A 27,531-nucleotide genomic window follows, 5' to 3' on the forward strand; every position below is an offset into this window, starting at 1 on the left:
AAAAAAATTTAATTTTTATTTCTAAACTAACTAGATAGAAATGAAATATTGAGCTTCTAAAATTTGAGGCCTTGAGCGATGTACAACATAAAATTCGGGCCTTACAAACAAGATAATAAGTATCAATAACAAATATTTGTCTTATTTCCACGATTTGTCTTATTATTCTGTTATTGAATTATAATGCAATGGTTTTACCGTTTTCAAGAAAAAACAAGAACAAATATTTGTCTTTTATTTATTTATACCATAATACCAATATCATATTATCTATTTAAGGTCTTTTTTGGGTGATTTTAACTTTAATTTTTGCGCCAATAACTGATTTTGAAAGATAATGTGGGTGGACGAGTTTTAAATTTTAATGAGGAGGCTCACGTGACATGCTTTATGAGTAGGTTCACGTGGCACACTACTTAATTAACCCGGGTCGGGTTAGTCCAACATTTCCGTAATTGGGATCTCTTCAATTGCAATCCGACTATATTTATCCTTTTACGACTTACCAAAAATGATTTTACGCATAGCATAATTTCTAATTTGTACAGGGAAAGATTTATTTATTTATTTATGGAAAAATGACACTTTTTCCCCCTAAGTTATATACTTATAGCACTTTTTCCCCCTCAATTATTTATGTAAGCACATTAGCCCCCTCAATTATTTTAAAAGTGGTGATTTTCCCCCCTCATATATTAAATTGACATTTTTACCCTTAAAGTAAACATTTTATTTATTTTACTTCTCCAACAAATTATTGCGTATATGTAACGATGACCACAGTTTGGTTCGAACTGAACCGGACACTATAGTAATCGAATTAAAAGTTTCCCGTTATTATTCATATGTAGAACCAATATTTGGATTTCAATTTATTAAAATTATAAATAAAAAAAAATGGATTCTGAACCGTGAACCGGCGATTCCAAATCCGGTTCGCGATTTTGAACCGTCTTTATTTTAAAATTTTATTTTTTATTTTAAAATAGTCTAAATTCAACAATAAATGAATTTTATTTTTTCAGTTCGGAACATTAACCGGCCGTTTCGCTTCGCGATTTTAATAAACTCTAAATATCGCGTTTTGATTCTAAATTGTAATTGAAATATTTTGGTTTGGTTTCTATAGTGTCTGTTTGGTTTGAACCAAATTATAGTAATAATTTGTTGGAGAAGAAAAATAAATGAAATATTTATTTTAAATATTTATTTTAAGGGTAAATATGTCCATTTAACATTTCAGGGGGAAAAACAGCCACTTGAATAATTCAGGGGGAAAAAATGCTATAAGTACATAACTCAGGGGGAAAAAGTGCAATTTTCCCTTTATTTATTTTAAACATTTAAAATATTCGCTACAATGATACATAGAGATTTTCTATTTATAAATGTAAAAAACATAATTTCAGTAGACCTCTAAAAAGTAAAAATAGAAATTTAGAAGATCTCTATACTTGAGGTTATTGAGTCCGATCCACATTCCACATCTATTTGGATTTCAAGTTATTGTATTCTATAACAAAAATAAATGAAAAAAATGGTCAAATAGGCACTTTGAACTTTTAAAAGTTCCAATTAAGCACATGAACATGGTAATTTCACGCATTAATCTCCAAAATTGGTTAGTGATATGTAATAACAAGTCACTAGGATTCTAGCGAGACTCCGTCAACTCAAACGACACTTCAACGACCGTCGCCTTTGAAGAAGGCAACCACTGGCCTGGATCGCCTTCTGCTGGAGAAGGCGACTAGTTGTCACCCTCTTCTTTGACCAACTTGAATAAATTGCAATGTTTGCAACTTTCAAAAGTGCATGGGCTTAATTTCCTTATCGTGTAAAGTCGGAGAGTCAATTCGACCTTTTTTTTTTCCAAATAAAAGTGTAATAAATTTTTTTGTCAAAATATAATTTATAAAAATTCAAAAAAATACAGAAATACAACTCAAAATTGAATTTAAAAATGATATTTTTTTATATATTTAAATACAAAATTATTCAACAAAAATTTCACTATCAATTTCTTCTAAAATTTTATTTTCAATTACAATTAGAATATTTGTATAGATTCTAAAAACATAATTATGGATTATATATTAAAAAACAAAAAAATTACATTAGGGGTCATGTGTCGTCGGGGTGGCTGCACGGCTGCACCTGCACATGGTCATGCCCGACCCTGGTGGCCGTCATTTAAAGGTGTACTATGAGTAAAGCCCCTTGTGCCCTTAATAAACAAAGGACTATCAATAGACTTTGAAATTTTTAGCATAAAATGACAATTTTGAGTAGCTATTTTATGATACAAATATATGTATAGTCCAATCCCGATTTGGATCGGATCAAAGTGAATTTACACTCTTTGTAGTGAGACGAAAAATGTGATATATTTTATATTTAAAATGGGTAATAGGTGAATTAAAAATTGATTCTCAAAAAAGTGAACTTATTTGAGAGAAGTTAAACATTTAAGCTTAAGTTGTTAAGTTATGAAAGTTGTTAATTTGGATTTTGGCAAAGTGAACGAAAGGTTAATTAAATTAAGCTTAATGGTGCATTGGGCACCTTAATTAAGCTTAATAGTGCCTTAATTACATAGCACCAGAATGGTGCTAAGTAATTAAGCACCGAAATGGTGCTTTGAATTTACCAAGCACCGAATAGGTGCTTTAAATTGTAGCACCGATTGGTGCTGGAAGCACCGAATGGTGCTTGAGTTTGGGATGCACTGAATGGTGCTTTAATCAATCGGTCAGTTTCAAAACGTTAACCTTTTGGTTTGTATAGATTTTTTGATTATTTAGATATTTTGAAACAGGTCATTATAGTCGTTACAAATTAATTGTATGATCGTTTCAAACATTTTTATTTAATTATTAAATTAAATTTATGTGTTATTAACTCTTCAATTCCCTATATAAACACCTAGGTGTTGGGATTTTTTTTTTTAATACTCTATTACAATGTAGTATATGTTCATAACTACTTTCTCAACCAAATGAAGAACAAAGAATCAATATCGCCTTCACTGAGTCTTGAACCCACAACCCACCTATGAGGGAACAACTTGATGCCATTGGACCACAATGTGTTGGGAATATTTTTTAATTGGCTTTTGAACTATCAAAACATTTGTTGATATTCTCTTCATCTCTCCACGAAAATCATTTTCGTAAAATCTCGAAGTGCTCAGCTTGTGTTCTAGTTCGCCGGGCTTTGGGTTTGAGTGCTCAAACATCAAAGTCGTGATTTGTTTTATCCAGGAAGACTAACACCACAACGCTCCTAGCACTCGGGGGAGGTGGTGAATCGATTTTAAGGAGAATGCGAATAATACACACCTTGAATTTCACTTTCTTCTTCGTTGGTTTTAAACCTCAGTTTTGAAAACACTTTCTCTTGTCTTTATATATATATATATATATATATATATATATATATATATATATATATATTATTTTGGTTCCGTAACAAACTATGGTGGGATTAATTTCCGTAAAAATTAAATCCCTTGTACTAGTTTCGTACTAGTTTTGACGAGATTAATTTCCATAGAAATTAAATCTCATGTACTAGTTTCGTACTAGTTTTGGTGAGATTATTTTTCTGTAAAATAAATCTCTATTTGCGTTAATATATATTTCGTATATATATATATATATATATATATATATATATATATATATATATATATATATATATATATATATATATATATTTATACAAAAATATAGAATTTAATTTATAGAAAAATTATATATATATATATTATTTTGATTTTGTACCAAAATTGGTTGGAATTAATTTTTCTATAAATTAAATTCTATATTTTTGTATAAATATATATATATATATATATATATATATATATATATATATATATATATATATATATATATATATATTTGTGTGTATCGACTTATTCATCACTATTAACATAGATAATTCTTGTAAGAAGTTAAATTTAAAATTTTGAGGTTACTAAGTTTAAGTTAATTGTTTGACCAATTTAATTGTTGAATTTTACTTCTTTTAACTTATTAGAGGATTAATGGATTAAACGCGTACATTTTTTATTTTTATTTTTATTTTGGCAGTGTTCGTACTACATACTGCAGAATTAGTGCATGTGTCATCTCTCTCTCTTTTTGGGATATTGTGTTCATAACTTCATATCTATTAATATAAATAATTTATAACTAGAGTTCAATCTATGCAATACTTTGATTTTAAACAAATAAAATTAATGTTATAAAGATATATTTATATAAATAAAATCATTTAGATAATCCATGCAAAATTTATAGTGAAATTATAACTTTTTTTAAGGCCAAACACTAACGAAATATTATTACTATCGAAATATTATTACTATCAATAAATTAAAACGTGGGCAACCAGGTTCGCTGACCACCTAATATGACAAGACTAATTGTATTGAAACTAGCCATTATAATTTGCCATTAACAATGATGCATGTTTTTCAAAAAAAAAAAAAACAATGTTGCATTTGTAGTATAATGTTTATGTATATTAAGTTTTACTTTTATGAACATATAGAAGTAACATTATAAATTTACTATAGAGTGAATGAAAATGCATACGATGTACATTTAGTTTAGTGTTAATGGATATTAAAATTTAGGTTTATGGATATATGAAATAAATATTATGAACATAGTACTTGATAATGTTATTAAATATGAAGCAATAATTGACACTAAGTATAAAATGAAATCGTTTTGGATCATGGTCCACCATACAAAATGGACTTTGATTCACGATATAATTTGTTGTTTTACTCTGAGTTCTACATTTTGGAGCCAAACTCCAGGAATTCAAATTTGACTTTTTCCAACCTCTTAAAGATAGGATTATGTTTAGATTTATGATATTATCATGTATTTGAACTTAAATGTCTCAAATTTGTAACCAGAATAAACCTTATATCAAATATAATCTTGATTGAAACAATATCAGTCGTGCAAATTCTAACCTGATAATCCTCTATATGTTTAGCACTTCAACTTAGCCGAAAAATCATGCATAATTGAGAACACTCCAATACATCATCCCAGCATGCATATATTGGTTTAAATGAATTTATCTAATCTAATTAACCTAATTAGACAAATAAATTAGTTCAATTAACTTCACTGGCCCAATCTAAGCCCATCTAGTTGTTTAATTAATGGATCAATCAATTTCAATGGCCCAATTTCAGTTTAATCTTTTGAGTATTATTGACTCTATTACGGGTCGTTATATCATGCACCGCGGTCAAAACGGGTAAAGAAACGGTGCGCCATTAATGTTAACAGAATACACATTTTTTTGTATGTTAATTACCAACTGACACTACAGTGTATCTAAACCGACACTGCCTCATGTATTATTTTTATATTATCAAATGAAACAGCAGTTATATCAAAATGATACTGTAGTTGTGGTGAAATGAAACTGCAGTGTATATAAAATGAAATTGAATAACATTTCACATATTTGAGTGTATATTGTACAATGAAGCTGTAATTTTATCAAAATGATCATGTAGTTGTGTTTTAATAACACAATAGTGTATATAAAATAAAATTAAATAACATTGTCACATATTTGAGCCTATAAATATCGAATGAAACTGTAGTTATATTGAAATAAAACTGTAGTTGTCTTGAACTGAAACTGCAGTGTATACAAAATGAAATTGAATAACAGTGTTACTTTTTGCGGAAGGGTGCGGAACGATGCGAAACTGATGCCGTTTCTTTTCATTAAACAAAACGACGTCGTTTTGATGCGCGGTGCATAATCGATTATGCACCGCGGTGCACGATATAATTTGCCCTCTATTACAAGGTAGCATATGTTTGTCTTTAGTAAATATATTATGCACATGCAGTTAACAAATTATGTGCCTATAAATAAATTGGAGGCACATAATAATATGTTAATATAGACACATAATATTTTTTGCATTCAATTTATTTATAGTCATATATTTTAGGATTAAGGGTCAAATAGACCACTCAAATGCGCACCCAGATTGCAATTGGGCCATCGAACTAAAAAAAGAATGCAATTGGGTTCCTAAATGACGCAAAATCATGCAATTCAATCCAAATTGACTTGTTTACAAAAATATTTTTTTTAATAATTTTAAATAAAAATTAACATTTAAATTTAAAAAAAAAAAAACCCTTCGTCCCCGGCGGAGATGAAGGGGTGGCTTTGTCTTGGGCCGTCTCCCCGGCCATGGAGATGGCCTGAGACGAAGCCACCTTCGTCTCAGGTTGTCTCCATGGTCGGGGAAACGGCCTGAGAATTGCCTGCCACTTCGTTTCCGGCGGAGACGAAGTGGCGGCTTCGTCTTGGGGCGTCTCCCCGACCATGAAAACGGCCTGAGACGAAGATCCCTCTATCTCCGTTCGTCTCCGGCGAAGACGACGTAGGCTTTTTTTTTTTTAATAAATTTTAATTATAGCTTTTTTTATTTAAAATTATTAAAAAATTATTTTTAAATTCGATAATCGTCTTTCTAGGTAAACAGGTCAATTTTGTATTGAATTACATGAGTTTGCGTAGTTCAGGGACCCAATTGCATTCTTTTTTAGTTTGATGGCCTAATTGCAATTGAGTGCGTAGTTGAGTGGCCTATTTGACCCTTATTCCTATATTTTATTAACTGAATGCACATAATATATTAGCTGCAGACACATAATTTTTGGACTAGACTCCACAATGTAAGGTAAACAATGGTCCATGGTATAACAATTGATTCACCAACACCATTTCATTTTATACATATTGTAGTTTCATTATAACACAACTAAAGTATAATTTTAATTCAACTACAATTTCATTTGATAATATACACTTAATATATGACACATGTTATTCATTTTCATTTTAAATACACAATAGTTTCATTACAACACAACTAAAGTATAATTCTAATTCAATTATAATTTCATTTGACAATATACACTCAATATGTGAGACATGATATTCAGTTTCATTTTAGATACACTGTAAAATCAATTTCATTTTTGATACACTGTAGTTTCATTTTATTATAAACACATAGCATAACGACCGTAGTACTTAAAGAAATGACGGTGTTTTTGGACCATGGCCCACACAACTATGTGGACCATGGTCCAACGTATAATAACAAGGGTAGAGATCGATATGTGATGGTGACAACAATGAAGAAAATGACTATGATAATAACTCTGGCGGATGACAGAGTTGAGTTTTCATAAGTATTGCACTTTTCTTTATTAGGATTACAATTTTTTACATAAATAACTTTTCAACCTCTAATACTACATTATTAGACTTTTCACCAAAATATCACATTTTCCCTCGTAAATAACCTTTCATGAGTAACCATTAATCAATTTCTCATTATTATCATTACACTCTTTATTTTCAAAAGTAATTATTTAACCTCTAAATATATTATTATTATTATTTAATTAAAATAATATTACATTATGTATTAAATCTTCGGTAACAAATAATTTATTCTTCATATAATAAATTGTCATAATGATATATATTGATATTTGAATGCAGAGAAACCAATGAGAAAACAAACAAAAATGTCAAAATAGATATAAAATATGTTGTATTACTTTGGGTGCTTACAAGTTACAATTTTAACAATTTTGATGTGCAGTGCAGCCAGTGCTTACAGGCATATACTCTGTATAATATATTCATATATATATATATATATATATATATATATATATATATATATATATATATATATATATATATATATATATATATATATATATATAAACGTGTGTGTATATATAAATAAAGAGAGGATACACTAGAGGTTTTTACAAGAATTTTAAGAAAAAGAGTTAATTCTCAAAATGGTTCTTTGACTATGGCATTTTTTAAAATTAGTTTTTAATTGCTCCTAAAGTGGTCCTCTGATTATTAAATTTTAAGTTAAAATGATCTTTCGTTAATTTTGATGTTAAGTTGGTGTTCAGAGTTTTCACTATAGTCAGAGGACTATTTTGGGTGCAATTAAAAGTCAAATGACCATTTGAGAAAAGGCCATAGTATGGGGACCATTTTGAGAATTATCTCCTTATAGTTCAAACATGATTTTGTACTCATTTTGATTAAAAGGGATTGATCTTTTATTTATTTTCATTTTCTAAATAAACAATCTTTTCACTTTACGTAGAATTTTTTTTTAACAAATAACTTAGAATAAGAATTTTGATTATTAGCCAAGTATTCATATATAGTTGTTCAAACTAACATTATTCAAATTGATTAATTAATTGATATCAAATATGTTTTGTAATTCAATTATGAAAAATATTTTAAAAGAAATTCAATTTTTATGAACTATCTAGTTAATATAATCTAAAAATTATTGTATTTAAATTAATATATTTATATTAATATATTTATGAATATAATATTAATAGCGATGATATACTATTTGTTCCAACCATTTCATATTTTATTATAAATATTTTTTTTTATCTTTTTTTTTTTTAAAAAAATCACCTCCACTAATTGACATTTTTGGTTTTGTCCCTATAATCCAATATTGTCTTTTTGTAATATTACTGTTGTCTTTTTTTTTGTTATGTTGTAATTTTTCACAATAGTTTTGTAGTTTTGTCATTATATGTATGCCTATTTATGATAATAGAAAATCAAAATCCAAATACATAATGTCAAGCATTCCTGAATAATAAAGAGTTAATCCGAAAGTTAATGTTAAGGCTAATAATCAAAATAATTATTCTAAGTTATTTTTTTTAAAAATAATTTTTTAGCTAACAATTAAAGTAAAAATATTATTTATTTAGAAAATGAAAATAAGTACAAGATCAACCCCTTTTAATCAAGATGAGTATAAAATCATGTTTGAACTATAAAGAGAAAATTCTCAAAATGATCCTCCAATTATAGCTTTTTTCAAATTGATTCTTTAACTTTTAATTGCATCCAAAGTAGTATTCTGATTAACCTTAAAAATAGTCAGATGATCATACATTTTGGGTGCAATCAAAAGTTGAGAAATTAATTTGAGAAAAGGCCAGTCAGAGGATATTTTGAGAATTAAGTTTAAGAAAAATAAGGAGAAATGATAGTATTAGGTCCTGCCTGCATGCAAGCGGGCGTATATGGGCAATATGGCGTCGTCGTTTGGCGATCAATACTGATTGGGTTCAGTTTGAAGCTTCATTTGTTGGTAGAATTGATTAATGAATTCCTCAGCCTTGGTGTCGATCATCTCGTCGCCGGTGATGGCGTCAAAAACCTCGTCGGGGTCATCTTCGTTGTCGCAGGCATCAAGTTCCTGGAGATCGGATGCGGAAGCGTATCGGCTCATGGTGCCGCCGGAGGAGACATATGAAGGAGCCGGAGATTCCAGGCCGCCTTGTGGGACCAGAGCCTGTAGATCCGGAGCCGTCGGCGACGGAGAAATCGCCGGAGATTTCCCCTGCAATGTTAACGGCCGCATACACCCCACGATGTTCTTCCAGCTATTCTCCCCCTGCTTCTTCGCCTTGCGATCCGCGCCGTCCTCGTCCTGATCGGAAACTTTCTTCTGCTGTTTCTCATTGCTCTTCTGCTGCTTCTTCTTCGTCCGGAAAATCGACGACGCGGCTTTTAGGAAGCCGAAAGAGCCGCTGCTGCGCCTCTTCTTTTTCCTCTTCTCAGATTCATCTGCGCTCACCGGCGGTAAGCAATCGGCGACGTTAACGTCTAGGTTTTTGGTGGCGGTGGCGGTGGTTCCTGAAAATGTCTTCAAGTCTTCCGCCGTCATACTGAGCCGCCGCCGCACCGGAACTGGATTCTAAATTCTAATCTACAACTAATAACCTATTTGTGCCCTGTATGTATATATAAGTATATTTGTTATTATTATTAAAGAATGTTAGTTTGTGGGGAAAGGGAAACTTTCAAGATTGGTTTGCGTTCAACTTCTTTATATAGATTCAAAGGGTATAATAGTGTGTTGTGATACACAATGGTGCCAATTGTAGAACAAGAGGTTCGGAGAAAGATTAGGGACGATTTTGTGGTGAAGTTTCAATTCTTGGCCCTCATTGTTTTTCGATCCACATCCAATTTTCATTTTTCTATATATATATATATATATATATATATATATTTATTTATTTATTTATCCCCTGTCAACTACCATGTAATGATGACATCCAGTTATCATTCTAAATGAATGATCATGAACAGATTACTACCTTGTAAAAAATCCTATCTAAAAGGTCATGAAATTACAATTATAAATACATTAAATTTTATACTTTTTTTTATACAAACTTACAAATACATTAAGTTTTAGACTCTTTTTTATACAAACTTACAAGCAGTATCTGGTCAACTATAATGCTAAACTTAATATTATCAGACCAGTAAGATATTTGACTACTCCCTGCATCCCTAACCTAAAGAACAATCTAGAGAGTAAAAAGCACAAACAACATTATATTATAGATTTTACAAACTTTACATTACGGTTACCCTTCTCCCAAATCCCAACCCTAAAGGCCCCCACACCCCGGTCCAACAGAGTATTTGGGAGGAAGTAAATCACGGTGACTCAGCGAACAAGGCTAAATGCCGATGCGTACAAGGAATCTGCCTACTTTGGACATAATTTCCACACTGCCGCTGCCGAAATTCAAATCTTGATCTCTTCTCCCAAATACTGCCCACTGCCCGTGCGGGCACATTACCGTTACCCTACCCTACCCTCTTCGCCAGCAATATTATTATTGTTATTATCAACCACAATGTCATAAAAAGTGTCGTCCCAGGGCCACGGCGATGACAACATCACATCATCGTCATTCTGTTGCGGCATTAGATAATTATGGGTGTTGCAGAGGTTGTTTCCGCTGTCGTAGTCCCAGCAGTACTGCCAGTCATTATCCCAATCAATAATATTTTGGGCCAAGCTACAATAATGTTCAACCGGAAATGACGATGATGTGGCGGTGCTTTCGCTGTTCTCCCCACCAAATTGATTATGATCACTACTGGGTATCAACCCGCTGTAAATATCAACGCCGCTATCACCGCTTTTTGCCAAATCACGCTCAATCTCTTTCGCACTGTTTAACGAAGAAGTGCTCAAAATTGTCCCAGCTGGATCCTGCATCTCTTCCATCAATATTGGCATTATGTCGTCCAAGCTAAAATGCTCTGATCCCAGGAAGCTCGAGGTATCAATAGTATCCTCTTTCTCCATCAATATTGGCGGCGAAGATGCAGCATTATTGTTATTAACTGGATCATCAGTATAGAGACTAGCAGGGATAGTAGTATCCTGCTTTTGTGTCTGTAATCCAGGAGCATGGTTAATGTTATTGGAGGAGTGCTTATAGTCGGTGGTCTTGTTCTTTTTCATGGCTGATCGGCTTACTTTTCCAGGTCTCCGTTTAGTCTGCTCTGCCACCTTGGCCAACTCCGTCTCCAAATTTTCTATATTCTTATCACTTCCTGCTCTCCTAATAATGCTATAGAATTTTCTGCTTAAGTGCGAGTTCCAGTAGTTTTTTATCTCATTGTCTGTTCTACCTGGCAGCTGTGCTGCAATCAGAGACCATCTGCATATGCAAATTTCGGTGGTTACACTGATTGACAAACCTTTTTTTTTTTTGGGTCATAACAATAGGGTTTTGAACACCCTATCTCTTAGGAGATGAGAGTATACTGGTGCCCGCTTAGTCTTAGTTCAATGGTTAGAAATAAGGTTCAAACCTTGACGACAGTAGTGTAAGGATTATATTTAAAATGAGCATATTCTTTGTGGTATAGGTGTATGGAATTAAAATTAATGACAATAAATTAAGCACAAATACCACCTATGTAATTAAAACTTTTATGAGGGTATAATTGTACAACCATGTTATCTTTACTTCCTATGTTATGTGGAAAACAAAATACTACCATTTTGTTAAGAATTTGTTTTCCTCAACTTTAAGGAATTGCTCTTTCAATGAAAAATATTTTCCATCCAACCAAACAACTTAAAACAAAATATTTTTCTCTACTTTTAAAAAAAATATATTTTTCATGAAATTAAAAATATTTTCCATCCAACCAAATACCCCTAAATGATTAGTGGAACGTGAGTTTAAAATTTGTACTCGCTGTAAATTTGGGTTTATACATATTATTCATTACAGTGTTTGGATTATACTTATTATAGAAATTAAGTTTAAATTTGTGTATTCAATTTACATTTTATTAATTTTTTGAATATCTTTTTTAAAAGTCAATTCATGTAGAGTACCACCACACACCAGAGCGAATGTGAGTTTAAAAAAAAAAAAAAAAGAGTTCTACTGCATGTACTTTCTAATGTTATTTTATGATGTGGCAAGGTTCTGATAAGCTATTTTTTCATATGTGTTCTAATACAAGTGTCTATATTAAGGTTTTGTGTGTGAAAGTACAAATTGAGAGTACACATAGCATTTTCCTGTTTGCACACGGCCCTAGGCTTCAAGAGTGTACTTTAAAATTACAAAAATGGACCGGGTAGTTGTAGATATAGACATATAGGGGGTGTTTGGTAAATCATTTGGTTAGTGGGTTTAACTAGTTGATAATATTAGCTGATTATAGAAAAGTGTTTGGTAAATTAGTTGTTAGTTGTTAGCTGATTACATACAAATGACTTTCTCAAAAAACTAATCGAAAAAGCTACTTTGAGTATCTTTTTGAATTGGCTAAAGTGTCATTCTGAACCATGAACCATTCTTGATTATTCATGCCGCACCATGAACTTTAATAAGTGATATTTAGAGCCATAAACCATAATTTTTTTTCGTCTAGAACTTTTTACAGGTTTCCTACAGGTTATCGGTAATAATATTGCTGACATAGAATTTTTTATTATAATTTGTTTCGTATTTTTCTTTTTTCCTAAATATATAGGCCTGCTCTGCGTTTTTCGCTTCTCCTTTTTTCGATCAGGCCTGCTCTGTATAGACCTACTCTACGGAGTTTGGTATCGGAGAAACGAGAAGCGAAAAACGCAGAGCAGGACTATACATTTAGGAAAAAAGAAAAATATGAAAAAAATTATAATACGAAGGCGAAAGAAGAAAAGTACCAAAAAGAATTAATAAAAAATTTCATGTCATCAATATTATTACCGGTAACCAGTAGGAAACCTGTAAAAAGTTCTAGACGGAAAAAAAATTATAGTTTATGACTTTAAATATCACTTATTAAAGATCATGGTGCGGCATGAATAATCAGGAATGGTTCAGGGTGCGGGATGACACTTTAGCCTTTTGAATTTTAGCATTTTGAAACAAAAAATTGTTACAAAAAACTAATTAATCAAACACTAATATTGATTGTTTAACCAAGTCAAACAACTAATAGTGATCAAATAAGCCAAAATCGGCTGATAGACTAACTATTTTACCAAACGGGGCCATAATCAACTTAATTCATGCTCCTTTCTAAATTTAAAGGGAAAAGTTTGCATGAGACTGTCTCACGAATTCTTGTCTGTGTGACAGGTCGGGTCGAGATAAAATGTAATACTTATACTGGAAAATGTAATATTTATACTGGAAAATGTAATACTATATCAGAAATAAAATGTTTATTACTTATATGAAAAAATGCAATGTTTTTGAAGAAAAAATGTAATCATTTTACATTTTGATTTAAAAGTATTACATTTGCTTGTATAACTGTATAAGTAACAAATACTTGTTAACATTAAAATGTAAAAGTACTACATTTGTCCTCAAAAGTATTATATTTGTCCTCAAAAGTATTACATTTTCTCTTATAAGTAAAAAACACTTTATTATAATTAGTATTACATTTTTCAGTATAAATATTACATTTTTATATTGTCCGACCCAACCTGTCTCATAGATAAAGATTTATAAGACAGTCTCACACAAATATGACTCAAACTTAAAGAGGGCACAACACTTTTTTTATTCATAGCCCTCAACATTTTTTTATATTTGACAATGTGCAATTTTCTAATTAAAATTAAAATAATAATATATGTGCTCTTAATTTGTACTCTTTCTTGCGTGGTAGACCCTCATCCATCCTACTAAAAAAAAAAAGTAGGTCACATATTTTTTATTATTCTCTCTTTTTTTTTTTCCTTATTTTTCAATAATAATATGTGACTGGAATTTCACTCTCTAAAAATTCATATACCATTTTCTTTAAATTTAGTAAGATGACCCTTTGGCTCACAATTCACAAAAGGCCAAAATGAATATATTTAGTTTTGGAAATAGTTCATGAGTTTTTGTACGGAGTACAATTATTTGATGTTTCCGTTTCTTAGCACATATTTGATATTTCTTCGACCCCACTCACACTTTAGGTAGACAAATAAAGATATTGATGAAAAGTGTATAATTTTACTCTTTTGTTCATGAAAAGTTATTTAACTCTTGATTTTGACTGTTCGGTGGTGTTTGGATAATGGTTGATAATCAAAATTTGACTTGTTTGATAAAATTTAATTATTTGACTTGATTAAATATTAAAATAAGTGTGACAATAGTACAATATGTTTATGTCTTTATAAATTATTTTACACGTAATTAACTAAGAATAAATAGTTAATTTACCAAACATATTTCTATAATTAGTTAATATTATCAACTCGTCAAAATAATTAATAAAATTCATATATCATCTATCAAGTAAACCAATTAATTATCAACTATTAGCTAATTACCGAATACCACTGACTTTTTTTGTGTATGTTTGTTTATTAAATTAAAATCATTTATGCTACTTAATTTAAGAGTAGATAGTTATTTTAAAGGAAAATGTTTTGTTCCCTTCAAAAAATTTTGCCTCTTAAATCTTTGCATAACATGATTTATAACTAGTGAATGTCATAAATTGGTTGACCCTACTAATTTTTTATCAAATAGCTAAATCATCCAATGAAAATATGTCATGTTAGAAGAGAGTATTAGAGAGAAAAATTATTGATGGCTCTATTTAGAAATATAAAAACTAACTTTACGCTATTTAGAATTGTGGAGTATATAAAATAATAAAGTAGCATTATATCACTTCCAAAAATTTTCAAAACTTTCAACATTAGACAAAAAGGACATGGCATGGAACTTTTTTTTAATGTATATTCAAGATATACTATAGGGTGTTTGGTAAATAGTTGTTAGTTGTTAGCGGTTAACTGTTAGCTGATTGGGTTAGTGGATTTGACTAGTTGATAGCATTAGTTGATTGTAGAAAGATATTTAGTAAATTAGCTTGTTAGCTAATTACATGCAAAATGACTTCCTCAAAAAGCTTATCGAAAAATATGCTTTAAGCAGCTTTTGAATTTTAGTATTTTGAAACAATAAGTTATTACAAAAAGTTAATTAATCAAACACTATATATTGAATATTTAACCAAGTCAAACAGCTAATAGGATCAAATAGATCAAAATTAACTAATAAGCTAATTATGTAATCAAAAAAGGCCCTATAAATTACTATTACTTTTTTAAGTGCACATTAGTTAAGCGTATGAAAGCTTTTATGTACATTCGAGATACACATATTTTAATACTATCACATTTAGAGATGTCTACTCTTCTAATAAATTGGAAAAATAAGTCTCACCAATATATAATTCCAACGTACGAATGCATTAAATTAAAAAAATTAATATTTTAAATATTTTTAATGTCATAATATGTTGAAATTAAAAAAATCAAATCAAAGTTTTTATTTTTCAAAAAAAGAAAAAAAAAAACTTTTTTTACGTACATGTACTTAAATAGAAATTTAGAGTACTCAGAATCTCAGATCATCCATCAAGGAATATTCTGCTCCACCTTAGCTCTCTCTTTCATAAGTTCATATGTACCATAGGTAGTATTTGGGAGAAGAGACCAAGGTTTGAACTTTGACAACGGCAGTGTAGGAATTATGTCTAAACTAGACAGATCCCTTATGCGCACTTATATTTGTCTGTCTGCTAAGCCATTGAGTCACAGTTATTTACATCCTCCCAAATACTCTGTCGGGTCTGGATGTGGCTTAAAAATAAACAAATGAAAAATAAAAGAAAGGAGGAAAGTGAAAGCATGGATCCTTTCAGCCTTTCATCCTCCCAAATACTCCGTGGGATTAGGGTGTGGCTTAAAAATAAAAGAAGAAAGGAGGAAAGTGAAAGCATGGATCCTTTCAGGCACTCGCTGAGTGCACGTTAGAAGTTGTGTTTAAATTTTGGTCTTTTTCTTTTATTTATTTATTTAATTTATAAAAATAATATTTGACGATGATTTGGATTTAATAAATATTAAGTGATCTGAGAAAATAAACAAGAAATATTTTTAAATCATTAGAGATGATTTGTCAAGTTTAGGCATCGTGAATATAATGGAGAAGCTAATTAAGCTATGGGACTAACCTGTTCCCCAGAATTGCATGCGATTTGATGATGATCTCCTCCTCTTGGGGAGAGAACTTGCCTCTCTTCAAATCGGATCTCAGATAATTGATCCATCGTAGCCGACAACTCTTTCCGCATCTCAATAAACCTTCAATTCATACAATCAATTACACAAACAGTTCGTGTTCATCATCATATCATTAGCTAAAAACATAACAAACAAGCAATAATTATGCATAATATACATATATACCGGCATTCTTCGGCAACGATCTCCAGGAGCCTTCGCCATTGGCGTGAATGTAGTCGGCGAGGATCTGATCTTCCTCGGCCGTCCATCTCCCCCTCTTCAGACCTACCTTCTCACAGCAAGGTGTTCTTCCCATATCTGATAGATGATGATGATTAATGCGTTACAGCGTTAGTAATAATGTAAGTCAGAAGAGAACTGAAGATCGAGCGCCGGCCACGCCGCATGTAATAATACCTTAACAATATGGTCTAGCTAGCTTGGCTAGAAATGGCAGTTCCAAGTCCAATTTAATGGCGGAGTACGTGAATGTAGCTATTATATTGACTCAGATCATTTCATTATTATACGTGAATTCTCCAGCGGGATGGAGCGGCAATTTATACCGGGGACCAGCATTGTGGTTCATGTGGACACTAGATCAAAACTATGTCGTTTTTTATATTTAAGCTTTAACAGATTTTGTAGTTTTCTATTTTTCATATTTCAACACAAATTTTAATTTATTTTAAGTACAGAATCAATACTCTGGTACAGAATTTCATAAGACGAGATACAAAAATTCACAACACAAGACATAAATTCGTAAAATAAGACACACAATATGTAGATAATATATTATATATTTACTTATTCTCAAATCTAATTTATGTAGATAATATATATCCTATATATAGATACATAATTTCATAATACAAGACATAAATTCGTAAAATAAGACACAATATGTTGTGTGTTACACAATTACATCTATTTTAGGTACAGAATCCATATGCTTAAGATACATAATTGCATAACATGAGACACATAAATGCACGCAAAACACAAGACACATATGCATATTGCTTTACAGTAAAAAAAAAAAAAAAACATGTAACATGAATTGAACAGCAAACGGGTGCAGTCAAAATTAAAATTCAAAACTATGTCATTTAGTACCATGGTCCATGGTATCCTGGTCCACAGTATAACGATTGGAACGGAGTGGTATACCATATACTGACCTAGCTACTGAACAATTATTTAATGGTGGCCTAAAAGGTTAAATCCCCAACTGACCCACATCTCGGTCTGACTGAGCATTTAAAAAATGTGAATCAAGGTGACACAACATATAGAATCAAATGTCGATGTGCACAACAACGATTATTTAACCATCACAACATATAGTGGTTTGTGGATATTATACTTAATGCACTTTTTCAGGTTATGACTATAGTTTATCTTTGCTGGTCGCTTAAGAAAATGGCATAGTATCTATAATATATTAAGTTGATATAATAATAATAATAATAATAATAATAATAATTTATGTATGAATATTCTCGATGATACTATGACTAATAATTAGGGGAGTGTGATTTGAGCTTTGAATGTTTAGAGGAATTTGATAAGGACAGTTTTTTTTTTTTTTTTTTTTTTTTTTTGAATGCTACTAGCTCTATTACATTGTAGTATCTGTTCATATACTTTCTCAACCTACTGAAACACAAAGAGCCAATAACGCCTCCACTGAGGCTCGAACTCAAAATCTTCCAATTAGAAGTCCAACCCGGGTACCATTAGACCACATAGTCCTGGTCAAAACGGACAGTTCAAATTGATATTAATTTTTATTAATTAGTAGGAGTAGATTGGAAAGGTACTGTTACATATACAATTGAAAGTGGCAATATTTATATGAATGCATGAATACTCTAGATTGGACTCATCATTAACGAGCATGTTGGCTTGTTGCCTTGTTGAAGTCGATATCATTGGCTAAAACGGTTGGCAAGGAAAGAAAATTTGGTTTCTAATATCACACGCAACAAGTTAATAACCATAATTTAAAACGATCGGTGTTTCGGAATTTATATAAATGATGTCTTTAATGACGTCTTTTTTTATATAATCAGAAACAACGTTTATATTGTAAGTACATAATTTATTAACTGCAGGTAAATAATATGTTAATTGAAAGAACATAATTTATTAAATATGGAGTATATGTTTATAAAATTAATACTTTATATTACGTTTATAATAAAAAAAATTAATTTTCAACCAAATATCTCGTAAAAATATACAATAATCATAACTACATGTCAAACACTCAATTTATGAGCCTTTAGCTTTAAATTTACTTATCTACAATTCACAATATTTTATAAACTTATAACAATGTTAGAACACGTACATAATCTATTAACCATGGTTGAAAAAATCGCAAGGTACTCTTGGGGCGCCCACCCTATGAGGCGATTAATCGGGGCCTAGACGCTTGTGTATTTTTTTTTTTTTTTTTTTTTAAATATGTTTAAAATTTTTTAAGTTTTTTAAGACTTGATAATTTAAAACTATTTTATACTTTAATAGTTAATACTAAAATTTTAAATATTAACCTAACAAACATCTAGAGTTTGAACAATTTAACATTATTTCGATCAAAACGATGTCGTTTTGAATGAAGTAATCTATTTTTTTTAAATAAAAAATAGAGGGAACAATAGTTAATTTGTCGACTGATCGGCCTAGTCGGACACCGGACGCCTACCTGGCCGGCCACCTAGACCAACGATTATGTTGATACGCTAGGTGGCCGGCCGATGCTGATTAATTAGTGCCTAGGTGAGATTTTTACAATACTGCTATTAACTACACATACATATATAATATGTTAAGTACAAATTTATAAAATCAACAAAATATCTTTTAAAACTATACAAATTATGTTTACTTTAAGTTTCTTTACCTATCATTCACATATATATTATGAATTTAGAACAATATTATAATTAATAGTTAAAAGATTTTATACTTATAAATGTATGTTTGTGTATTTATAGTTAACGAATTGATTATGTATCTACTACAAATATGGATGTTAATCAAATAGAAAAAATAAAAATAAAAAGTCACGTTATTTTAAACTAGTGTTACAATACGCTGGTCGATGATATAATTTGCGGCTCACACGTCCCTTGTCCACCTACATGATGACTTTTGTTTGAATTTGGCTTAACCCAACTAATTTTATGAAAACATATCTAACTTCACTAATAGGAATTTGTTTATGTTTATTAGTTGGTAATGGATTGATTTCATTGTAACTTTTAAAAGTTGACTTAATGATTAAATATATTTTTTAAAAAAATTGGTTTAGTGTTACATCAACCAAATAAAAATAAATAAATAAATAAATAATTAAAAGAGTGATCTATTGGTCTTGGTAATCACAAGTTTATAAGTTCAACTCTCAACAGAAACAATTTATTGGCCTTCTTAATTTGTGCTAATAATCAACTATGAGTAACCTAGTTTGGTTTATCTCCTTGTGATCATTTGTCGGTTAAAATCACGAGACAGTTTTTACTTAGTGCACACTTTCGAGTAGTGATTACAGGTTTCTCTCGTCACCAGGGCGGACTCAGAAATGTTTTTGTGTGGGGGCCTCCACGGCTCCACCTTCTTCTGAAATTTAAAAAAAAATTGTTTTTTTCTTTTAAATTTTAAAAATAATAACTAAAATAATAGTTTATATATAATTTGACATTATGACATCATATTTAAGAGAAACTTGAAAGTAACCTGTAAAAATGTTATTTAAATAATTTTAGAGTTTTTAATGGTTCAATTGCACACTTTTTGTTCGATAATTCAATTGCACAATGTGTAAAAGTTCAAAAACTTATTTAACACTTTTTCGATATAATAAAGAGTCATAGAAGTGCAAACATTGCGTGGGTAAATTGTTTTCAAATATATAAAATAAGAAATTAAAGTGAGAAATTTTTTTAATGTAAAGGATTTTCTAGGCAAACAGATAATATTATTGAGATCTTTTAACTAGTTTTTTACGCGCATTGTGTGATTGGGAAAATGCCCAATGTTTTTTTTTAATAAATACTTCAAAATATATCAAGGCAATATTATATTAGAATTGTTCATGCATAGATAATTGAATGTTGAATTTGCGTATTTAAATAAGTAATTCTAAGTTTACAAATGCAAGATAATATAGTCAAGATTGATTATAATTGTCAATAAAATAATTGTATTGTATGGTTGAAACCAAATACGGGACATAAGGGAGAGCAAATAAAAATTAGGGCATAAAATATTAAATATATACTAATATTGAAGAAGTAACTGCTGATTTCCAAACAAGGACATTACGAGGTAGTTTCCCACCTCAATTTATTGTGTAATTTGAATACTCTTTTTGTCAATAAATCCCCGCCCAAGTAGTTAATATGATTGACTTAATTATATTTTTTAATTTTTTTAAAACAATTATTATTATTAGTATTATTATTATTTTTATTATTTTTTTTATTAAATATCTTTTTACCAACCGTTGATATAATTCGATGGTCAAATTCGCTAACGCTAACCACTAATTGTTGATTGTCAAACAAAGACATTGCGAGATGGTTCTCACTTCAATTTGTTGTGTGATTTGAATACTCTCTTTGTCAAACAAATCCCTCAAGTAGTTAATACGATTGGCTTTATTAATTATATATTTAAAAAAAAATTCATGGTATTAATAAAATACTTGGTAAATAAATACATAGCATTATTTTGTATTATAACTTTGATATTCAATTAAAAAGATAGTGCACAAAAAAGATAATAGACAATGTAGTGAATATAATCAAATGATGAATTTGATGTAAAGAATTCTTACATTGGAGAAAAATAAAGACAATATAACTAATAAAATTATTTATCTTAATTAATTTATTGATAATGAATAATTTTTTTTAATAAAGACATTGTAGGGACAATGTAGCGAATATAATCAATTAATGAATTTTTTTTTGAAGGTCAATCTTGCGATTGTATTAATGAATCAAAGCCGAAATAGCGTCAGGTGAGATAGCATCCTAGTACATAGCTTGATCCTGTGTAAATGCTAACGAAGCTAAAGTATGCGCATGTAAATTAACCTGTCTAGAGATGTAATCCAAAGTAATACGACTAAAGAAAGACATAAGCGTTCTGCATTGGTCAATTGTGACCCCAACGTAGGAATGGATCTGCGTGTGATGGTGCCGGACAATCGTAGTCAATTCCATGCAATCTGTGAGTAATCTTACTGATGTGTTGTTCCGTTCAAGTAACCAGGACAGTGCTTCCTTGTATGCCTGGACCTCCGCCATAAGTGGTGAAAAGCAAATCGGTAATTTGCCATTTCTTGCTGCCACAAAAGAGCCATCTGGCGCTATTATTAACATGCCGTACGTAGCCTCGCCTGTGTCGTGTCGGAAACCCGCGTCCACATAACACCGTAGACCACCCTCCCCTGGTTCGGTTAAATACTCCGATGCTGCTGCCGGCTCGGTACGGCTGGTCTGGGCAACGCCGTACGCCTGTAGTGCTACGATTGCTGCTCTGGCTAATTGGGCAGGCCGCGTCATTGATCCCTTCCAGACAGCTGAATTCCGGGCTCTCCAAATATAATATAATATTGCTATCATCAACTGGGTCTGCTCCTCCGTCAAGATCGCCATAGCCCCTTTTAGCCATGTTGTAGAAGAGTCTGCAACAATATTAATGATAGGCAATTGTGTTATATTCCAAACAAGTCTAGAATATTCACAGAGCACTAAAGCATGTAACACATCTTCATGATCTAAACCACACATTGGGCATGTTGGGTCCACCTCCACCCTTTTAAATATCAAGTTAATGGTTGTTGGCAAAATGTCACATATGGCTCTCCACAAGAAAGTTTTCCATTTGGGGGGACTTTTACTTTCCACATTGCAATCCATTTATCGAAAATCGCGGGATTATTTTCATAGTCACCCACAATACGCCTATAGGCATTCTTCACTGTATATGTCCCATTTGGGTCACTCATCCAATACCATGAATCCTCGTAATCAGGACTAACAGGGATCATATTTATTCGCTCCACATCCTCAGGAATAAACAAGTCAGATAAAATATGTGGATCCCAGGTATGAGTCTGTAAATCAATTAATCTTGCAACCCGTGCCTCTCTCAATTGCTCTGGCATATCTGTTTGAACTAATGGGCTAGGATTATCTCGTAACCGCAGATGCCCCCATATTAAAGTTGTCTGTCCATTCCCAATTCTCCTTCGCACCCCTGAGACCACCATTGCATGGGCTGCCATTATACTTCTCCAACAGTAACTTGGGCAATTACCAATAGTTGCATCTGTAAAACTGGTTGTGGGATAATACCTTGCCTTATAGATTTTAGCTGCGAGTGTCCCTAGGTCCGTTAAAAAACGCCATGCCTGTTTTCCCAGCATAGCCAGATTAAAAGCCCTCAGCTCTTTAAAACCCATACCACCGTATTTTTTTGGTACGCACAACCTGTCCCAAGCATTCCAATGTATTCCCCTTTCTCTTCCATTTCCCCACCAATACTTATTCATAGTTCGCTCAATTGACTGACAAACTGTCTCAGGTAACAAAAAAACGCTCATTGAATAGGTAGGCATAGATTGCGCTACACTTTTCAACAATACTTCCTTACCAGCCTGAGAAAGCAACTTTTTACTCCACGACCAATTCGTTGCCTGATCTTTTCCTCCACATATGAAAAAACAGCTCTCTTATCTCTCCCTACAAAGGAAGGTAGGCCCAAATATTTCCCAAAATTGGGTGCTTGCATCACCCCCAGACAATCCGCTATTTGTGCCCTGTCATCCTCCTGGATATTTCTGCTAAAACATATATTAGATTTATTATAATTCACCACCTGGCCTGACAATTTCTCATACCTTGCAAGGCACTGCCTTACAACTCCCGCCTCCTGGATATTTGCTTTAAAAAATAGGAGGCTATCATCTGCAAAAAATAGGTGTGATACAGGCGGTGCCCCCCTTGCAACTCTGCACCCATGTATAGCGCCTGCCGACTGTTCATACTGTAATATCATCGAGAGAGCCTCTGCACAAATAATAAATAGATACGGAGAGAGAGGGTCTCCCTGCCTGAGTCCCCTGGTTGGTTTCACACGCCCCCTGCTACACCATTGACCATTACAGTATAGTTAACAGTCGTTACACACAGCATAATGAGCTTTATCCACTTCTCACTAAAACCCATAATAGTCAGCATCCTTTCTAGAAAGTTCCACTCCATTTTGTCATAGGCCTTTGACATATCTAGCTTCAATGCACTCCAACCCACTACACCACATTGCTTTCTATTCAGATAATGCCCCACCTCTGCCGCCACCAAGATGTTGTCAGTGATCAGCTTTCCCGGAATAAAAGCACTCTGGGATTCTGATATTAATCCTCTCATAAGTGTTTTCATCCTATTTGTTATCATCTTGGCCATAACTCTGTAAATGACATTACTCAACGCAATCGGCCTTAAATCTGCAACTGTCTCAGGCATCTCTTTCTTAAGGATCAAAACAATGTTAGTATCATTCAATCCCTCGGGGAATACACAGGAATTCAAAGCATTCATTATAAAGCCAGATACATCTCCTCCCACTATCTCCCAAAACTGCTGGTAGAAACCCGGGTTTAACCCATCCGGACCCGGTGCCTTATCCGGATACATTGAAAAAAGAGCCTCTTTAACCTCATCCATTTTAAAAGGGCGGTCTAGCATCATATTCTGTTCTAACGTGACCCGTGGGCTTAGGATCTCAAATAGTGGGCCATCACAGCTCAATCCATTAGAGGCAAAAATATTATCAAAGTAATTTAATATAGTGGAATGCATATCATCTCCCTCCACCCAGTTACCAGCATCTCATTTAATACTAGAAATAAAATTCTTTTTCCTACGAGCCGAGGCATACCTGTGATAGAATTTTGTGTTTGCATCAGCCCCACGTAGCCAGTGCTACTTGGCTCGTTGCCTCCAGAACACATCCTCCTGGGCCTCTATTCGTTTCAGGGAACTTTCAATCTGTTGGTACTCAGCTAGTGCCACCAAATCTCGCCTATTCCGTATGGCATCCTACCTCTGTTGTAGCTGGTTAATTCGTTTTCCGAATTTATGAAACTGGTCTCCCCCCCCCCGCCCCCCCCCCCACCGCATTAACTTCTCCCCACACAACTGCTGACAATGCAGCAATCCTTTCGTTCTTCCCTCATGCCAGGTAGTTTCTACTACTTCTTTGCACCCCTCATCCAACAGCCAAGCCATCTCAAACCTGAATCTCCGCGGCCCCCTTCCCCTTGGCATGCAGATCGCATTAATATTGAGGAAAAGGATCGAGTGATCCGAGGCCCGGGTTCGAATGTTCTCCAATCATGCATTCTCATTCATCAGACCCCACTCATTCGTTATTAGAGCCTTGTCCAACCTTTCCTCTATCCAATTCGGCGTTCCCTTTCCCTTCTGCCACGTAAATTGGTGGCCTCTCATTGGCATTTGCATCAAACCACAGTCGTCCACAGCTTCTCCGAAACCCCGTAACAGACTATTAGGATACGGATTTCCCCCCTTCTTCTCATGCTGATATAGAAGATTATTAAAGTCCCCTATCACCACCCAGGGCAACAAGGATCTATTCTTCAGAGTGCCAAGTAATTCCCATGTCTCCTCCCGCCTATTGCGTTCGGGGATACCATAGATACATGTCATGCGCCATAACTTATTAAACAATCTTACTTCCACATCAATATGACTCTGCGAGTAGCTTAATAGCCTTACCGTATTATTCTTTTTCTATAAAAGTGTCATTCCTCCGCCCAATCCATCATTATCAACATAAAATAAACCCTCATACCCAAGCGTAACACGGATCCGTTCTGCATGTACCCGTGGCACCTTGGTCTCCATCAAAAACACAAAATCAGGCTTCTTACTGGACGCTAGTCCCACAATCTGTCGAACTGTGCGTGGATTGCCCAAGCCACGACAGTTCCAGCTCAAAGTACTCATGTTGATGGGCGGGGCTGGACACCAGCTCCCGCCATGGACAAGTTTTTTGGAACAGTAGCAATTGTTACCTCATCATTCCCATTATCCTCTCCCCCCTCCGTCCCATGCCTACGACGCTTCGTCGTAGCCACCACCACCTCATCCTCAGACATACTCGTGGGTGTGACACCCCCACTTCCCTGTCCCCCATCCACTGACCCAACAACACGTGGCTTGATTCCCAGTGGTCGTGGTTTCCCGCCAACCGGCACAAGCCAGCTATCCCCAACCGCTCTAGGAGCGCTCCGGGACCCACCAGCTCGCATATCCGGACCGTACAGGTACCTTTCGACCGAAATTCCAGCCTCCCTAGCGTGTATGCAGAAAGTATGCAAGTGACCCATACAACCACAAAAGTAACAAAACTTATGCAGCCGTTCATACCTGAAATTGACCCATGATGTAGTCCCATCCCTCTTCATTAACCTCATCCTCCTTCGAAGCGGCCTATCAACCGAAATTGACACCCGAATACGGTGAAAAGTTAGCCATGGCGCCCCTTCAAACCGCTCATCATGCTTAACAAAAGAGCCCAAAAAATTCCCTGTCTGTTCCAGCATTGCATGTGACGTGTATCCCCTTCGCATATCATGCAATTGTACCCACATGTCAATCATATCCAGCTCTACATCCACAGGATTCACCCCATCCAACACCTCCCGACACACAAGAGCATTATTCTCAAAAGCCCAGGGTCCTCCATTCAGCACATATTCCATATCTGTCTTATGGAAAAAAACAAACAAGAACAAACCCCTTTCGATCTCCGTTACCTGTACACCACGCACCGGCTGCCAAACTGACGCTAACACCTGCCTCATAAAATCCAGTTTAATTAATTTTTGCGTCAAAAAACGCCCGACCACCCTCCATGTCTCCTCGTCTCCTTCCCCGCCTCCCTCAACCCCGTCATCCTCCCCTCCCGGCATAAACACCGCACCCTCCTCCTCTAGCAATGCCCATTCCGCCCACCTATCCGTCAACTCCGCCACACCCGCCCCCACCCTCGGCTGCCCTACTGCCCCCACCTCCTCCCTCCCTCGCTGCCCCCTACTGTCCGTTCCCCTCCTTCCCGAACCGCCCACAACATCGTATGCCATGCTGCCCCCATCCCCATTCAATGCGCCTTGCCAACCAAACTCACCGCCAACACCCCCTCTCTCTCTCTATCACGCTGTATGCCCTCCCCATGCAACACCTCTTTATTTCCGATTTCCCCACTCAATGCGCCTTGCCTACCACCGACTTCTCGCTCGCACTGTAAGTTTTCCCCATGCATCACCTCATTATTTCGGATTTCCCTCCCAGCCAAAACTGCTCCGCCGACTCGCCGCAACCCCTTTTCCCCTTCTCCCGTTCGGCGCAAAACAGTTCCATCCGACAGCCTTCCGCCGTTCCGTTCATCCACAGCTATCGTCTCCTCCTCACGCCCAATCAATCCGTCATCCATAGCAACGTCTCCGGCCATCATCCGGACAGAAAGTAACAGATCACCGTTGAAAACCTAGGAAAACCCTAGTAGGAATCGCAAAAACCCTAGAGAGAATCTAGAGAGAAATTCTGAATCGTTCAGTCCTTATCATATATAAACAGTCTCAATTAATGAATTTGAATATAAAGAATTTGTATATTGGAGAAAAATAAAGACGATATAACTAATGAAATTATTTATCTTATTTAATTTAATTATAATGATTAATTTTTTTTTATTGTAGACACATAATTCTAAATTAAAGAAATGCATATGTATATTTTTTGTTGTAGCTACTAAATTATTATTATTTAATTTAATAAGAGTAAAATAGAGTACTAATTATGCCAATTTGATTGGGATGAGGTTCGAACCTAAGACCTTTCTTATTAAAATCAATGACCAATGAGTAAGTTAACGGTGAACTAACAGAAATTGACGAAAAAAATAATATTTAACGAAAA

General features: G+C 33.4%; 2 protein-coding genes across 3 annotated transcripts; both read right to left on the reverse strand.

Annotated features, from left to right (window-relative positions):
- Positions 1–9,199: 9,199 nt before the first annotated feature.
- On the reverse strand, positions 9,200–9,817 carry LOC109182590. The gene has a single exon (XM_019332740.1). The coding sequence runs from the start codon at positions 9,815–9,817 to the stop codon at positions 9,200–9,202; it is 618 nt and encodes a 205-aa protein (XP_019188285.1).
- Positions 9,818–10,724: 907 nt separating this feature from the next.
- LOC109182671 (transcription repressor MYB6-like) lies at positions 10,725–16,997 on the reverse strand. Of its 2 annotated transcripts, XM_019332820.1 has the most exons (4): positions 16,919–16,997; positions 16,685–16,819; positions 16,450–16,579; positions 10,725–11,621 (listed from the first exon to the last, which is right to left on the reverse strand). In XM_019332820.1, exons 2-4 carry the CDS (start codon positions 16,815–16,817, stop codon positions 10,751–10,753), a joined length of 1,134 nt encoding a protein of 377 aa, XP_019188365.1. In that variant the 5' UTR covers positions 16,818–16,819; positions 16,919–16,997; the 3' UTR covers positions 10,725–10,750. The 2 variants fall into 2 exon arrangements, with proteins under 2 accessions (XP_019188365.1, XP_019188366.1); XM_019332821.1 differs by having other exon boundaries at positions 16,685–16,950.
- Between the last annotated feature and the right edge of the window lie 10,534 nt (positions 16,998–27,531).

The sequence above is a fragment of the Ipomoea nil genome, unplaced genomic scaffold, assembly GCF_001879475.1.
Source record: "Ipomoea nil cultivar Tokyo-kokei standard unplaced genomic scaffold, Asagao_1.1 scaffold1074, whole genome shotgun sequence".
NCBI classification, from domain to species: domain Eukaryota; kingdom Viridiplantae; phylum Streptophyta; class Magnoliopsida; order Solanales; family Convolvulaceae; genus Ipomoea; species Ipomoea nil.

Coding starts and splice junctions, on each gene's coding strand:
- LOC109182590 (XM_019332740.1), bottom strand. CDS start 9,817: ATGACGGCGGAAGACTTGAAGACATTTTCAGGAACCACCGCCACCGCC.
- LOC109182671 (XM_019332820.1), bottom strand. CDS start 16,817: ATGGGAAGAACACCTTGCTGTGAGAAGGTAGGTCTGAAGAGGGGGAGA. Junction 16,580..16,684: donor ATCGTTGCCGAAGAATGCCG/GTATATATGTAT, acceptor TATGAATTGAAG/GTTTATTGAGATGCGGAAAG. Junction 11,622..16,449: donor CATGCAATTCTGGGGAACAG/GTTAGTCCCATA, acceptor TTGCATATGCAG/ATGGTCTCTGATTGCAGCAC.